The sequence below is a fragment of the Crinia signifera genome, chromosome 5, assembly GCF_055691185.1.
Source record: "Crinia signifera chromosome 5, ASM5569118v1, whole genome shotgun sequence".
Taxonomy (NCBI): Eukaryota; Metazoa; Chordata; class Amphibia; order Anura; family Myobatrachidae; genus Crinia; species Crinia signifera.
Window position 1 is genome coordinate 27,995,258 of NC_139221.1, and position 17,558 is coordinate 28,012,815.

The window sequence follows — 17,558 nt, forward strand, 5'->3', positions numbered from 1 at the left end:
ATGTACTAAAATCGAAAGGGTATGAATGCGCCATTTCGTACCTATTTGATATTAACTATGGCCGGGATCAGCCGTTTGGCTGATTTACTATCAGCCAAATTCGGTTGATTTGCTGTCCAACTTCAGCTGAATTTGGGTATACGAATAGTTATACCATCAAGATGGCCATGAGTTCTATGGCGGTCGGCAAATTTACTAACATTCGTACTGCTAAATTTGGCTACACATTCAGCAGAAAATACGAATGGAAAATAGACATTGCTGATGTCATGTGCAGCAGCTGTCTGAGTAGGCTCAAGGTGACCGACCGACCCACAAACAGACAGACAGATAGAATGAATAGTGATATAAATAGTTCCTATTGAATGAATCCCATTATATTCTATTGTCCTTACAAAAGTTACTGGTGCACCCCCTTTAACGTCTGCAGGCGATGGGTATGGTATAGAGGGAGACTAATGACAAACTGCAGAACTGTAAAATGATTTTTTTAAAGGTGGAAGGGTCACACAAAGCCAATTATTAGCACAATGTAAGTGTGACTGCACATTCAATGGAAACAATGTATCTGTCGGCTGAAACATGACAAGTAATAATGGAAGTTAATAAAGGAAACACTTTCTGTGCTGCTAATTGACAGGTGCTTAGTGACAGAAGGATAATGAGTCTGTCAGAGATCAGACCTTTCCCTCCCCACCATGGCAATCATAATCGTTGCCTAAACACTTCGTTATATGCGGATGCTGATTTCTGTATTACATACGGTGGGGATGTGGCAACCACAGGACCAGGAGAGAAGGGAGACCCATCTAATGGCTTCTGAATAGGGCTGGTAAGAGGAGGCTTCTGGTGTGAGCTAGGGGAGGAGCCTGGGATGCGAGAAGACTCCGTTCTGCCTCTCACCAGGCAGATCAATATCAAGCAGGGGAAGGGTTTTAATGTGGGGAGATCAGAAAGTTTTCATGTACCAGTTAGATACGTTTAAATTACATTTTAGGGTTATTTGGGGCATCTGGTGACAAGTACGATTTCATGGCAAGAGCAGGTCTGAGGGGCTAGTGGTACCATTTTGTGGTAAGATCAGGTCTGAGGGGCATGTGGGAGAAATTTGTGGTAAGGGGTCCTGAGTTAAATTCCCAACCAGGCCTCCAATGGAGTTTGTCCTTATGTTTTTGTGGGCCATCCTGTGGGTGAAATGGTTCCCTGCTGCAAACCAAAAGCATACTGGTAAGACTCTTGGGGCCAGATGTATCAAGCTTCTAAAAGTGATAAAGTGGAGAGTGATAACAAACAGCCAATCAGCTCCTACATGTCATTTTTCAAATCCAGCCTGTAACATGTCAGGCAGGAGCTGATTGGCTGGTTGTTTATCACTCTCCATAGTATCTTTTTGAAGCTTGATACATCTGGTACTTGGACCCTGCATTTATTATGGGTAAACAAATAAGGTAAATGTAAAAAAAAAAAAAAAAACAGGCCATTGAAACTCTATGGCAGCCTATGGAAACAAGAAATAGTCTTCACCTTTCTCTTAAAAACATAGAAACAAGTGCTTATCCCTCAATGGCGCAATCACAAATTTCAGTCCAAAAGAAACACCAGTTCCAGAAAATGTATATATCTCTTCTTCTCTTTGATTCTTGCACAAAGAGATAGATATTTCCTCTCGATTTCTGGTGGGGTAGAATAGTTTTACTTTGATTTCAGATGCACAATAATATCTAATACCCACACCTAAAATCAAACAGAATAAGAGCCGTGCAATATTGCTGAACAAATGCTTCTGAGGAAGGACCTTTATAGTTGCGTTAAGCAGGTGATATCTGGAGTCGTGGTGAAACCACCATTGTGGTGTATAACTACCGACCAGGAGTAGCAGCTCCCATGCAACTCTGCTAATGTCGGGCATCTATTTATGCCAAAAATGTCTATTATTGGCGCAGTGGCGTAACAAAAACATCTGCCCCCCCGCTGGGACAATTTCGCCCCCCCCCCCCATTAAAAGACAAAAACCCTCTCGGGAAGTTGGCAGGGGGGTCAATGCGGTGCGGGGGCACCTGCGTTCAGGGAGAGGTCCCTGCGGCGATGAGTATGACATTGCCGGGGTCCCTGCAGTGACCTGGAAACAACGCACTATCCGCCGCCCGGCGGCACAGGAAGTGCTTCTGACTTTGAAAACACTGGCCGCACGCTGATTGGCTGAGATTCAGCCAATCAGCGTGCGGCCAGTGTTTTGAAAGTCAGAAGCGCTTCCCGCGCCGCGGTACTGCGGATAGCACGTTCTTTGCAGGGACCCCGGCAACAACATACTCCAGGCTACCCCCACACCGCACGGACCCCCCTGCTCGCTCCCCACTGCACACTGCTGGGGGGAGAAACAATAGCGCCTGCAGACCCCCGACGCCTCCCCGCCGTCGCGGTGGCTGCAGCGCTATAGTTACGCCACTGTATTGGCATCACTTTGGGAATAAGATGCACAAGCAGCTTATGCTGATTAAAATAATAAGCACCTTGCTTATATTCTGTGTGACCACTGACCATGGCTGTACCTGCTGACAAAATACTATGTTACAGTGGGCCTTATTCTAGTTCACTCTTTCTGACAAAATCCTTCTTAGATGGACAAAACCATGTGCACTACAGGTGGGGCAGATGTTACTTGTGCAGAGATAGATAATTAGATTTGGGTGGGTTTTACACCTGCCGTGCACATGGTTTTGTCCATCTAAGAAATATTGTCAGAAAGAGTGAACTAGAATAAGGGCCTCAGTTCCTGCTGGAGCCTGCTGAAAAATAGCCCTGGGTAAATGTTCCATAAGCACCACATGCTAGGAGAACACTAGTGACAGCTGCGTGTCACCCTTATCTGCATATGACATTTATTATTACTAGCATTTGTAAATGCTACATGTGTAAGTAAATCGCCAGGTTGTATGAGTCCCACCTGAACAGAAATAGCCCTCTGAGACGTTTATATTGTACATACACAGGTGCAGAATGATGAGGGTATAGTCACCTTTTTTTGCACAAAGCCGTACTTCAGGGAGCAGGTATTACTGAATGTGAAACTCTGAGTCTTCCATTCCTCACTGAAACAAGAGAGTGGCGAGCCAAAGAGCAGGTTCTTCAGTTCCTGCGGCAGAGAAATGTCAGAGGAGAGAGATATAGGATGGTGTTAGTGAGGGGCAGAGCTGTCACACTGTACTAATCTGCTTCTATGTACATAGTATAATGCTCCAATGCATACAGTACAGTGTTCCGGTACATGCAGCACAGTGCTCCCCACACAACCTCCAGTAGCATTTATATCTAACTGCATCCAATCAGGACTGTCTTGCAATCTGATGGGAATGCCATGCTATGGAATTCTATCCTTATGTATCCCTCCTATTATCCCTATAGATTGTAAACCTGTGAGCAGGGCCCTCCTACCTCTATGTCGGTTCGTATCTACCTAGTTTGTTTATTCATTGTTGTTTCCAATTGTAAAGTGCAACGGAATCTGCTGCGCTGTATAAGAAACTGTAAATAAGTAAAAAATATTCGTACAGCACAGTGCTCCAATTCTTGCAGTGCAGTATTCCAATGCACGCAGCACAATTCTCCAATACATGCAGCACAGGGCCTCAATGCATACTGTATAGTGCTCCAGTACAGTAAATATAGAAAAGTTCTCCAATGCATACATCAGTGCTCCAATACGTGCAGCACAGTGCTCCAATACATGCAGCACAGTGCTCCAATGTGTGCAGCACAGTGCTCCAATACATGCATACATGCAGCACAGTGCTCCAATACATGCAGCACAGTGCTCCAATACATGCAGCACAGTGGTCAATGTGTGCAGCACAGTGCTCCAATACATGCAGCGCAGGGCCTAAATGCATACTGTATAGTGCTCCAGTACAGTAAATATAGAAAAGTTCTCCAATGCATACATCAGTGCTCCAATACATGCAGCACAGTGCTCCAATACATGCAGCACAATGCACCAATGCGTACAGCACAGTGCTCCAATACATGCATACATGCAGCACAGTGCTCCAATACATGCATACATGCAGCACAGTGCTCCAATACATGCAGCACAGTGATCCAATGCATGCAGCACAGTGCTCCAATACATGCAGAACAGTGGTCAATGTGTGCAGCACAGTGCCCCAATACATGTAGCACAGGGCCTCAATGCATACTGTATAGTGCTCCAGTACAGTAAATATAGAAAAGTTCTCCAATGCATACATCAGTGCTCCAATACGTGCAGCACAGTGCTCCAATACGTGCAGCACAGTGCTCCAATACGTGCAGCACAGTGCTCCAATACGTGCATACATGCAGCACAGTGCTCCAATACATGCAGCACAGTGCTCCAATACATGCAGCACAGTGGTCAATGTGTGCAGCACAGTGCTCCAATACATGTAGCACAGGACCTCAATGCATACTGTATAGTGCTGCAGTACAGTAAACGTGCAGCCCAGTGCTCCAATACGTGCAGCACAGTGCTCCAATACGTGCAGCACAGGGCCTCAATGCATACTGTATAGTGCTCCAGTAATTACAGCAAAGTGCTCCAATGTATACATTAGTGCTCCAATTCTTACAGTGTAGTGCTCCAATGCATACAGCGCAGTGCTCCAGTGCATACAGCACAGTACTCCAATACATACAGCGCAGTGTTCCAATGCATACAGCACAGTGCTCCAATACATGCATACAGCACAGTACTCCAATACATACAGCACAGTGTTCCAATGCCACCTTTTTGCTCCGCCCCAGCTGTTTGTGTGTGCGTCTCATTCATCTATCCATGTGTCTGCCACTTACCACTGCCTGCTGCAAATCAATAGGTTTCCCTTCAACCTGCACCTTACTCCTGGGGAGCAGAGCAGGAATTTGGGCAATATTCACTGCAAGTAAGTCGTCCTCAATGTCATCTACAGACAAGATATGTGGAAATAAAAAAACAAAACCAAAAGAATGTTCTGTTATTAACTTGTCATCTGAAGGTGGAAACGACATTAACAATTTCAGCGCCAGAGCCCACTGTGCATATATCTACAGGAAAATGGCCCTGACACAATTATCCAAGTGATGTATCCATTGTACAGATGCATATCTATATGAAAATGGCCCTGACATCATTATACTAAGGATTTCTCCATTGCACATGGGTATATCTACAGCAAAATGGAGCTGGCACCATTATCCCAGTGATTTCTCCATTGCAAAGACACGTATCTACAGCAAAATGGCACAGGCACCATTATCCCAGTGATTTCGCCATTGCACATGCATATATCTACAGCAAAATGGTGCTGGCATCATTATCCCAGTGATTTAGCCATTAAGCATGCATATATCTAGGGGGATAACAGCGCCAGAACGATTTTCCTGGAGACTCCAGCTGCAGCAGCCACGGGCTAAGTGTATTCATAGGGAGCAGGACACTCAGAAGCTGCCTTTAGGCTGCATAGCTCTTGTCGCACTGCAGACGAGGTTCATTGCTGACTAGCAGCAGCACTATGCACATTGGTTATACTGCTCACACAAGTTATTTGCATTACTCGAGACCAGTTCCGCTGCACAGTGCGAAAGGCTTCTACCCCTTTCACACCAGAAATGCAGGGACAAACCCAGGAATTCAGCTCCCGGGACCAGCAAGGACATTCCCGGGTTTGGACCCATTCACACCAGAAAAGTCCCTGCATTTTCTGGCGTGTGAAGGGGGCGGGAAGGAGGCCGGCAGGAGGTGGGGAGGAGGCGGGCAGTCGGCGGGATTGCATCAAGCAGTCGGCGGGATGGCGCCCTCACAGGCGCCGGAGAGCTGCGTCATCAGCATCCACCGCTTGTCCCGTCATTTGCGCCCGCCGCCTGCGCCAATTCCCGGCCGGACAGGACACCAAGGACCGGCAACCCAGGTAAATATACCCTACCCCATTCACACCAGCCAGGTCCCCGGGTTGAACCCGGGAACAAACCTGCTACCTAGCAGGGTTGGATTGCCGGCAAATTAGCCCAGTAATTTGTCCCGGGAACCCTTCACACCGGCGCTAGTACCAGGTTGTTTCCGGACTCAACCCGGGAATTTAGGCAGGTGTGAAAGGGGTATAAGAGGGCAGCAGGGTGCTTCTCCTGCCCACAGCTTGAGGTGTACATTGAGAGGGCTAGTGTCCAGGTTCCTGCTATTGGCTTCCTGTTCTGTGATGTAATGATGACACATGCACAATGAGGCCATGGGTAGGTACAGTAGCACTAATGTATACATATCTACATTATTCCCATTGTGTGTTACATCAGTATCCTGTATCAGTTACATCAGTATCCTGTATCAGTTACATCAGTATCCTGTATGTAGCCAGTGCATCTTTTGTCTTCTCTTGTGGTTTTAGTGCAAAATTGCTTTTTCAGCCCTAATAATAATCATTATAATAATGAAACCTCAATATGTGTTGTCTCTTTTTGTTACGGTACATCATGGACACGATACTGTCACAGCTGGTTTGTTTGAACTTGCTGACCCAATACGACCTCTTCGGCACAGCGATGCCCCCGTTGCGGCCTTATGGCGTGATCTCATGTAAGCTCTTCCGCAGAGATATTAAAGTATTCATTTTTACTTTGATTAGAGTTTCCCTGGCCCCTGTACATCTCTGGAATTTCCTGGTGTGGATCAAATGATCGTTCCTCGGTTCCTGTCTCTCACAGAGTAACGGTCTCACAGGGGTACACCCAGCGGCACATGGGGAACTTCAAAGGGCCCTGTGTGGTGCTGGAGCTTCCAGCCCCCCACCACATATCTGTGTGTCTGATCTGCCACAAAAGCACTTAATGCCCTAGTATCCATCCTGGATCACTGACAATGTACAGAGCGAGTCTCGTTCTGTACGGGACTATAATAAACACTAAGATGCTCATTGTACTGTACAGTATAAGCATTACCCTAAGCTCCCATTGGGCCAGGGACAGCGTTGAATTCAGGTCAGCTCTGCAGACGGATCCTGCGCCTGATTGAGACCTGGCAACTTAGCTGCGTATACTCACCACCAGTGGAGCGAATGGCCCGGCCTGTGTGAAACTCCCCAAAGCAGTACGCTCTCGGGTTTGCACATGTGCGTAAATGCACATGCATAAACCCCAAACATCGTGTAAGGGGCCGAATTCCGCCTGCTATGAGCGGGCCTGAATTGCCCCCTTGTGTGTTTTCGTGCTGCGTCGGTCCTGAAGCTGGGCGCACGCCATTATAGGGCGATGTGGAGTTTAGCGAAGGTGTGTTGGCGGAATTCCGAGCGGTATGTGTAATTATGCCTGCCGCGGATTTTCTCGCACCAAGTATTGTCAGGCTTCTTTATATCTTACGTCTTAAAGTAATTCCTGGTGCCAGGATGCAGCCGGCCGTCTCTAGTGCGCTGTGAGTGGTGCTTGCTGCGTCTGCCATTGCGAATAAGACTGAAGTAATAGACAGTAAGCTACACGCATGTCAGCCGCACATGACGGTGCCATGTGGTGCATAGACACTATGAGGACACATCTGCCCCAGACTACTAATAATCCACAGCTGGTTCCACTTCTTAGTAAAGTTATAAAAGTCCAAAAGTTACGTAAAATGAACACGTGTATGTGTGTGTATATGTGTGTGTGTGTGTGTGTGTGTGTGTATGTGTGTGTATATGTGTGTGTGTGTGTGTGTGTGTATGTGTGTGTGTGTGTGTTGTATTTAATGATGAAAACAACTGTATTTCTCTGTTGCAGTGATCCCAGCTATAGGGTGGGGCCCCTGAACTCCATCCTCCTTCCAAACTGCATGTAGACGATTTTTTTTTTTTTTGAGCCGACACACGCCGACAGGCAGTATTTCATGCCCTAGCATCCACTACGGTGTGATGGAGGAATAAAACAGTGTGACAAGTCGACCTTCAGTGGTCATCCAATGCATGTCGTCCTAAATTGGATCGACCCAATGACCCATTCCTGAGGTTGCCCTTGTGAACTCGCTGCACTATATAAGAAACTGTTAATAATTATAATATGGATGGCGCTGCTTGCCCATACAGGAAAGGAGACCACCGCCGGACGGCCCAAGCCCCTCGAGTCCCGCCAGTATCAGGAAAACAATTATTAAGCACAAATAACTTTAAGATCCACATAACAATGGACAAGATGTAATGCGCCCGAGTTCGGCGCAAACCATGCCTTGTAAGTGAGCGCCCCTTTAAAAAAAACAAAAAACGTATGACTTCGGCCAGCAACTGGCAAGGCCACCAACTCGGGTGGCATCCCACCCAAAATCTGCAGTGTTTGGTGGAATTCCTCTTAGGTAATATCTGTGATATTTTAGCCACTGGATGGATGGATCCGGTTGCAAGACAATACTGTTGTGCGTCGGGCAGTGGGGAAATACGGAAAGAGCAGGGAATTCTTTCTGGAAACCAACAGGGCATGTTTTCCAGATCCAGCTGGAACAGGTGCCGGACGGCTCCCCGAAAGTCGGGATTCCGACAGTCATTCCTCTGACGTCGGAATCCTGACTGCTCCCTCGTGGGGGTCCACGACCTCCATAGAGGGAGAATAAAAAAGGTGGCGAGCGCAGCGAGCCCACAAGGGGCTTCATTGCGATCCCCCCGCTGTGCAGTCGGGATTCCGACGTCTGACTGTCGGGGATTTATACCACACCCGCTGGAACACAGGTGTGTTAATTGACTAACACATTAGGGAGAATATTCTGGTTGATTCGCAAGTCCAACAAATCCCACCCGATGCCAAATCCCGCGAATGCCGGAAAGCCCCCTCGCAGCGTGTGTTCGCATGCACTGGCCATGAATGGATGTTTAACATAACCATCGAATGATGGCGAAGGTTCTCCTCTCCAAAATCCCTAACCCGAGATCTCATGTGATGCTAAAGAAACAATCAGCTCATAGCAGGGATCTCGGAGGGGAGATCTGAGAGGCAATGGTGGGAAGCTTGGTCCCGCTGGCTGACTGTCCATAGGGAAGGGACCTGAGGGCAGGGTGACTGAGAGCAGTCAGCATCACAGTGAGGTGAATGTGAGGGGGGAGCATGTGATCAATGGAAGTAGGGGAAACATAGTAACGGAGCAGGTGGAGACAAGAGGTGAGTGGGGATAAAAGTGAGACAATGTAGCGGCCAATCAATTAGAGAGGAAGTTAAAGTGAAATAAGGGTTGAGGATACCTGACATAAGTGAGTATATGTGGGATTATAGGAAATAATGTACATATTGATAAAAGAAGAGGAAGTGTCTCCATATACTGGATGTATATAAATCTCCATTTGGTTTCTTAATGTCTATTTACAGCATATAGGACCAGGTGTATCAAGCTTTATAAAGTGATAAAAAGGAGCCAGCCAATCATCTCATACCTGTGATTTTATTAACTTAACTTAATGTATGTATGCTTCACCTGCATAACAAGGGAAGGCGGGCACCCGTATCACCCACATGTATTATCCCCCCAGTAGCCGACAAGGAGAGCAGTTATGTCCTGCGCCCACAGCTCTCCTTATCGGCGCCCCTGCAGTGCTGTGTATGTGCATTTAAAAAAACCTTTCTCCCCTGGCTGGCTCACTGGGCATGCCCGAGATCTCGCTATTATCCTGAGAGCTTGTGCGCAGCCGGACCCAGCAGCAGGGCTGGCGTTGTCCCTGCAGTGGGAATAGGACAACGCTAGCCCTGGGCTGGTGAAGCGTCCGGGTTGGCTTAAAGGGCAATATATGCCTAAGAGGCTGTTAATTTATCGCCCCCACCACTAATTGCTGGGGGGATTGAAGGAGGCAGCGGCGCCGAGTGTTAATCGTTAGCTGTCCATAGCGCACGTTAGGCGCGCTGATAATACATTTTAAAAAAAATTTCTATCTTCAGTTAACCAGCGTTAAGTGCAACGTTAACTGTAACATGACAGTTAGGAGCTGATTGGCTGGCTGTTTATCACTCTCCATTGTATCACTTTTTGAAGCTTGATACATCCGGCCCACAGTAAGAAATGGCTTCAATATGGAGGGTAAAGAAAACAGAATGGCATTTACCTAGCCTTATATCTTCCTTACGATTAGCCTCTTCATGGACAATAGTCCTCACCGCCTTCCTAAAGGAAACACACACAGGTTACACATGAAATAACATTCCGCCCGCGAATAATCACTACACAAAAGGCAGTGTGGCAGCAATGGCCCGACCTGTGTCACTGAGCGCTGCCACTACGGATACAGCGTCTGCAGCCTCAAGGTCTCAAGGTCGCCTATTGTGATTAAAGTGCTGTTTGTGCAGCCTTCCAGACAATATTTATGAGGCTACTTTCCCACCAACACCCTGTAACGAAGTATATTGTGAGAACAACATGATTGATGCACACTTTCCATTGCAGGCTTCCATAACTCTATGACATCAGACAGGTCTAATGAGTGTATATATCCCGACTTCCTCATTGCAGCCGCCTGAGGGTAACACAGGAGCCGCAGCAGAGACACTTGTGTGTTGCGCATTCTTACAGTGTACGGAATGTAGATCATTATGGTGTATGTGATATTGAAATGTTCCGGCACTGATTAGAAAGGGATATAGTCAGCGGTCAGGATGCCGCCGCTCAGTATACCGTCGCCGGCATCCCAATTACCACTGGGACATTCATTAGGATGCTAGCGCCGGGATCCCAACTGCCGGGATGCCAATCGGTAAGAATGCCGGGCGAGGTAGCATTACGTCGGGGGGGGGGGTTAGGTTTAAGCACTAGTGGGGGGACTTAGGGTTAGGCTGCCGGATGTGTTAGGGTTGGTTAGGCTGCAGGGAGCGAGGGATAGGTTTAGGCCCTTAGAGGGGGGGTTAGGTTTAGGTGGTGGGGTATGAGGGGTTAGGAACCAGTGGGGTGATGTTGCCCATAGTAACCAGTTTCTGTCTATGATTTATTTATTTATTGCATTGAAGGAAATGATAGACAGATCTGATTGATTGTTATGGGTAACATCATCTCTTCATTTCTCATGGACAGGCTATGGGGGTGGGGGGGGGGCGCGAGGGTTAGGTCACTGACGGATCCCCGATATTCTCCATATCTTTTACGCACCAGCATCCCCACATCCGGGATGTCCTATGTATCCCAATTGAGCCGTATATTAGGGACGGACATCATTCTTCGATGGCTATTCTCGCTCGCTAGCGATCATTAATGATTTGCCGATGGCGAAGAAAACACCAAACAGGTTAACCATTCGATAACCATTGCTACCTCACATCATTACTCTTGGAAGCTGATTGGCTGCGTGCTGGACTAGCCCCTCCCTCTCCTATATGCTTGCATACAATACTTTGTTTCCTCTTACACCATGTTACTTCTGTCTCCTTCTGAACTTGACCTTTGTCCACTGTAACCTATTGTTATGAAAGGCCTGCTGTCCCCATCTGGGTTATGGTCATAGTTGTAGGTAAATATTAATGTACCCTCTGATCCACCATAGTCGTTAGAGCACAGGTTCTCAAAGTCGGTTCTCAGGACCCCATCCAGGGCATGTTTTTGCAGGTCTCCTCACAGAGGGGTTTATTCTAATCCATTCGGTCCTCTGTGCATTCGCACGGAGGACCGATGGTGCTCGTCTGTGCATGTGCAGGCGTAGGGTGCGTGCACGGCGAACTTTCGGTTTGCCGAAAGCATGCACCCATGACGGCGTGCGGGGGGCGGAGGGCGCCGGGCTGCCCCATTTCCATATGGGAACACCCAGCGTTCCATGGGCGTTCTCATGGTAATGAGACAGTGACGCGGGTGCAGAGGGCGGGCAGCTGACATCACCGGATGTCAGATGCCCACCAATATCCGTGCCATCGTGCACGCATATGTAAGTGACTTAAAAGTCACTTATATATACGTGCACGCACCGCATCATTCGATGGTCGGCAACCATCGAAAGATGTGGGCGGTTACCCGAGGCATGCGCATGGATGTTTATGCAAAACATCCATTCGCAGCCTATGCGGGCGAACCCACACTTCGAGGGGGGGCGGGCAGGGCAGGCGACAGGGGGGGTCAAGGGGGACAAGTGTGACGGGCCCCAGAAATCTCAAGGGCCCCAGAGCTTCCATGCTCCATCACGGCCGCTGGCCTGTCAGTGACATTTGCGGCCAGGCCGTCTACTGTGCACCATCTGTGTGTGGATGGGTCTGACTGACACTGTGTGCCACTGCTGTCTACTGTGAGTGCGCCCTGCCGTTCGGTGCTCAGAGCCATCTACTTTGTGTGCGCACATAGCCTGTGGCCGCAGGTGCACAGTCATACCCGCCGCTGGCACTGTTGCCTCAGTCTCTGGCTCCTGCACATGCGCGGGTCCTTCGTTCCTTGCCTGCTTGTAGTGCTCGGCGTTCTTTTGTGAAGTGACAGGCCAGCAGAAGCCAGCAGCCAGGAGCCAGGCCAGCAGGACTGAGAACGAGAGAAGTCTGCACCTGAAAGCAGGATCTGGAGCAGCGAAAGGTTAAATGAGGCTCGTACAGAAGAGGGTTGTGTGGATTTGGGATTAGGTGGGGGCCCGAGAAATATAATTGTACAGGGCCCCAAGATTTCTGTTGCCAGCCCTGGGGGCGGGTGGGTGGTCATTCGCAAGGCTGGGTTTGGTGGACTCGCAAGGCTGCGAACATGAAGTTTGAGAAGCCCTGTGTTAGAAGTTACAGAAGCTCGGTGACAGACAAATACAGATGATGTTCTGGATACAACCCCAGAGGCATGTGATCACTGCAGACAGAACTGTTGACATTCACTTCACGCATCCCATTGTCTGAGACATCCTCTCCTCAGCTTATTGTTTAACAAAGCTAATTGCATTAAGGAAACAGCACTTGCTTTAATGATAAACACAGTAGTCACTTTGTTGTACATAGTAATGGTGGCCATATCAGGTCTCGTCACTCTATGTTCCTGCTACTACTATATGGACTTAATCTACTTCCCCGTGCACCCACATTGTCCACCCAGAGCTGTTCTCCAATGTCCTCACCATACCTTTGTATATTAATAATATTGGGGCCGATTCAGGATTGGGCGCTATTAAATGCCTCAGGAGGATTCTTGTTTAAATGTGTGTCTTGTGTTGACCTTTTGGCCATATGGCAGGGGCAAACGCAGGATTTTCAGAAGGGGGTTTCCAGAGGGGCGGAGCAAAGCACGGAGATGGACACTTAGGTGACCCAGTATATGCCGGGTCAATTAAAGTATTATAGATAGACCAAATGTATATAAATAATAATTATATATATATATATATATATATATATATATATATACATACATACATACACACACACACATACATACATACATACATACACACACACATATATATATATATATATATATATATATATATATATATATATATATATATATATATATACAGGGCTATTTTTGTGCAGGCTCCAGCAGGAACTGTGGCCCTTATTCTAGCTCACTCTTTCTGACAAAATATTTCTTAGATGGACAAAACCATGTGCACTGCAGGTGAGGCAGGTGTTACTTGTGCAGAGATAATTAGATTTGGGTGGGGTTTTACTTCTGCCTCACCTGCAGTGCACATGGTTTTGTCCATCTAAGAAATATTTTGTCAGAAAGAGTGAGCTAGAATAAGGGCCACAGTTCCTGCTAGAGCCTGCACAAAAATAGCCCTGTATATATATATATATATGTACACATACATACAGGGGCGTCAACAGCAGTGTAGACCCCTGGGCATAGCAATGTATTGGGCCCCCTACCGATCCGCCAACGGTAGGGGTGGGGGAAGCTTTGAGCGGAAGCTTTGATGTCCTGCGGGTGGTAGGGGGTATTATATCACCCGCTCAGCATGTAGGGCCTGGATCAGTAATTTCCACTAATTACCTCTTCACTGCACAGATGGTGGGAGATGGGGTGGGAGAAGGGGGCATTGGGCTGAATGAAGGGGCCCTTATACATAACTTCCAGGGTGGTAGAGGATGTTTAATACGCAGAGGAGGGGTGTATAGTGGAGTGGGCTTATTATTCATAATTTTCTGGTGGGAGGACAGTTTGCTTCACTGCAGATATCTCCAGTTCCCGGAAATAGATTTCTTAGATATTAATGGGATTAAAAACTAGAGAATCCCACCTACCAAATGGTACTGGGGACTAGGGGATCAGAGTTCAGGAGGCAGAGCAATCTGCCAACGAGTATATAAAACTACATACCAGGTGTGTGGAGCTGGAGCAGTAACCAGCTGCTGGAAGGCTGATATCTCTGGTTTTGGGAACAGTAGAGACAAGCTGCTAGTGTCCATCAAAGGGGGAGAGTCAAAGTCAGACAGAACCTGAAATATCTGACTGGGAAGAGCAATTAACAGGCTTGGATGGGGACCACTGCTCTGAAGTCAGATATCTCTGGTTCCCAAGGGCCGATTTTTAAAATGCTTGTACCCATGGAAAGAGGGGACCCTCAGCTTTCAGACTAGGTCCCTTAGAATCCTGGGAGGGGGGTTTCTGGGTACTCAGAAACTCCCCCTGCGTGCGCTACTGTATGGTGTTGACCAAGACATTGTCTGTCAGCCTTACAGATACTGGCCCATCACTCCCACAAAACTCCTCCTTTTTGGGAAACAGTGGTCTTTTACTGCCCCCTTCACGCCCCCAAATGGAGCAGCCTGTCAATCACTGACAGTCTGCAATTGATCTGCCGCAGACATCACAGACCCGCACTGCACAAATCTAAAGTACAGGCATTGGTACTTTGCAAAACGTGCTGCAGCTCCAACCAAATCTGAATCAGGCCCCTTGTGTGTGTGTACTTTTTCACTTTTACTTTATAATGTCAGGGCATGCTAATGCTTGTAATTGCACATCACTAGTTTGATAATTGACACTTTTAGTTGCACAAGCCTCAGCATTCCCAATTAGTAACTGGTTGGTTTGCTGTAACGTAAACTGGGTACACACGGCCGCCCAGTTGGGCAGATTAGACCGAAACATCTATATGTATATAAAAGGCTAACTATTTCTCACCTCTGAGGTAAAGTACCACCAGTGACCACTAGAGGCCACTCAACAGACCAAATTACTCCTTAACAGAAAGTGAAAGTAAAATGATGGATACGGAGAGAGGGAGCTGTGAAGACAGGGATTGGAGTTAGGAGCAGGGGACTAACCCTATCGCCTACATCGCTTAGTGTGTCCCAGCAATATGCGCACACGCGTGGATGCATGTGACATCAGGTGAACGCTAATGAAGGATGGGATGCTAATTATTCCATCCTTCATTAGCATCGAACCAGCGTGTTCCAACAATTCATCATGATGGGGGTGAATCCCTCTTTGCTCCTTTTTGCACCCAGCTTTATATTGCCTCGTACCAAAGTAATCATTTTACAATTTAAACTTCTTCCATAACTCCCCCACCCTGAAAAATATGCCAAGAATAGTCTGGTATGGGTGCTGGCTTCAAGGGGTCTCTCTCTGAAGAAAATGCACTTCAATATCCAAATAGCAGCTGGTGGGGTGTACGAGGGTCAAAAATGTGAATTTGTTTTCATCTGCTTTCAGAAAAGACAAAAACATTATTTTTTATCATGATCTCCCTGTTTTTGAAAACACTTTGTCCATCAAGCTTTCGTATTCCCTCTTTAAATAGTTTCAGGCTGCGCTGCGAGCTACGAATGTACCACTGTCTTCACCTCTTCATCAGATGTGAATCTTTGTCCTCTTAGGGATTCTTTCAGGGGACCAAACAGATGATAGTCCGATGGGGCAAGATCAGAACTTTAGGGAGGATGTTGGGATGTGTAGTTCAACAACAGCTGGGAGCCAAAGATTCCCCATGCCTGACCTAGACACTTCACCGATACAGCCCTCTACCGTGTTAATTACTCCAAGTCATCCAATAAACGGCCAATGCTGCTCCTCACCTCTATGGGGGAATTCAAGTGTTGTATGCAGGGGTGGAAACTAGAGGGAGCTATTTACGTTTTACTCTGTTCAGGCAGGAACAGCAATCAGCGCTGACAATACTGTTATGCTGTTCCATTAATCACTCAGTGGTGAGCTGGGCCAGGCTGCCATCTTCCCCCCAGGACAGTACATTTCTACTACTACAAGGCTCCTGTTTTAACTGCTACCTAACTTACTGTCCTTCCTGGCGGCTCACTCAACTGTGCCGAGAAAGAAACTACCGGCGGCCGTTGCAGAACTGACACAATTCTACACACCCCGCAGATGCTGCCACCTTTGCCCGATAATGCTTCTCTGGCAGGTGCCATGTCCTTCTATAGGCACCCATACATAAGGCCGACTTGTCCTGAGTTTCCCTTGAGCTCTCCAGCCAGCTCCCTGGGAGGGTTCACTTACAATTTGGTATTGATGTCCCATTGTTTTACATGCGATAAATCTCGCCCGGACCCACTGCCGCCCGCTCAGTAGCTGCTGTCTGCCATGCTGCCCAGACCCACTGTTGCTCACTCAGCAGCTGCGGACCCCCCCACACACAGGATCTAGGGGATCATACCTAATACAAAAGCATCCACGATGTGCCGATGATGGGTCCAATCCGATCATTTCTATGGGCAGGAAGTTCAATCTCAGAGGTACGATTTATCGTCCCGATCCGTCAGAATCAGGAGAAATCGGACCAAATTGTAGTAGTGTATGGGAGCATTATACACTATGTGGAAGAAAGTCATTGGACACCCTGGTTTAACTGTGAAATAATGGAATCTTCCTGACAAAGTGAATATGGACTCTTCCTACATGTATAAATATGGAAGCAAGCGTCGTAGCAGATCATTTGCTGATAAAATGACGGACAGGAAGCGCACTCGGTTATCATGGTCGAGCTGCGGCTCAAAAGCCTCTGATCACAAAAACCAAAAACCAAACATGACAGAGACTTTGTTGGTGTAAGGAGCGGGAAAACTGGACGGTGGAACAATGGAAACAAGTTCTATGGAGCGATGAATCACGCTTCACATTGTTTCGATCAAATGGGAGAGTGTGGGTATGGCGATTGCCTGGAGAACGCCTGTTACCCGAATGTGTAGTGCCAACAGTAATATTTGGATGTGGAGGCATCATGTTCTGGGGTTGTTTCTGCTGGCATGGTGTGGGCCCACTCGTACAGGTACATGGGAACATGACATCGGCGACCTACCGAAATATTCTGGATAACTCCATGTTAACTACGTTGTGGCGTTTCTATGGCAACGACGATTGTGTGTTCCAGGACGGCAATGCCACGTGTCATGTTTCGAGGGTTACAATGGAGTGGTATGACGAAAATCGCGTCACCCGACTAGCTTGGCCTGCGCAAAGCCCTGATTTGAACCCCATAGAACATCTGTGGGACGAACTTGAGCGCAGGTTGCGGTCGCAACCACCTCGCCCTTCTACACTACCACAGTTGGTGACTGTACTGCAGGAGGAACGGCACAATATCCCACTATGTGTGCTACACAAACTTGTGGAAAGTTTACCACGATGAGTAGCTGCTGTTATTTCTGCAAAACGTGGACCTACCCCCTATTGATTTTAAATAAACTCATGGTTTCCGTTGACATGTGGTGTC

General features: G+C 47.5%; 1 protein-coding gene across 6 annotated transcripts in view; it reads right to left on the bottom strand.

Moving 5' to 3' along the window:
* Nucleotides 1-17,558, bottom strand: part of MINDY4 (MINDY lysine 48 deubiquitinase 4) — a 117,574-nt gene that overhangs the window by 56,377 nt on the left and 43,639 nt on the right. For all 6 annotated transcript variants that reach the window (XM_083186865.1, XM_083186863.1, XM_083186862.1 and 3 more), the window contains exons 6-8: nt 10,047-10,105; nt 4,828-4,937; nt 3,017-3,133 (exon numbers count right to left, since the gene is read on the bottom strand). In XM_083186865.1, coding sequence (XP_083042991.1) covers nt 3,017-3,133; nt 4,828-4,937; nt 10,047-10,105 — 286 coding nt within the window. The remainder of the gene's footprint in view (nt 1-3,016; nt 3,134-4,827; nt 4,938-10,046; nt 10,106-17,558) is intronic.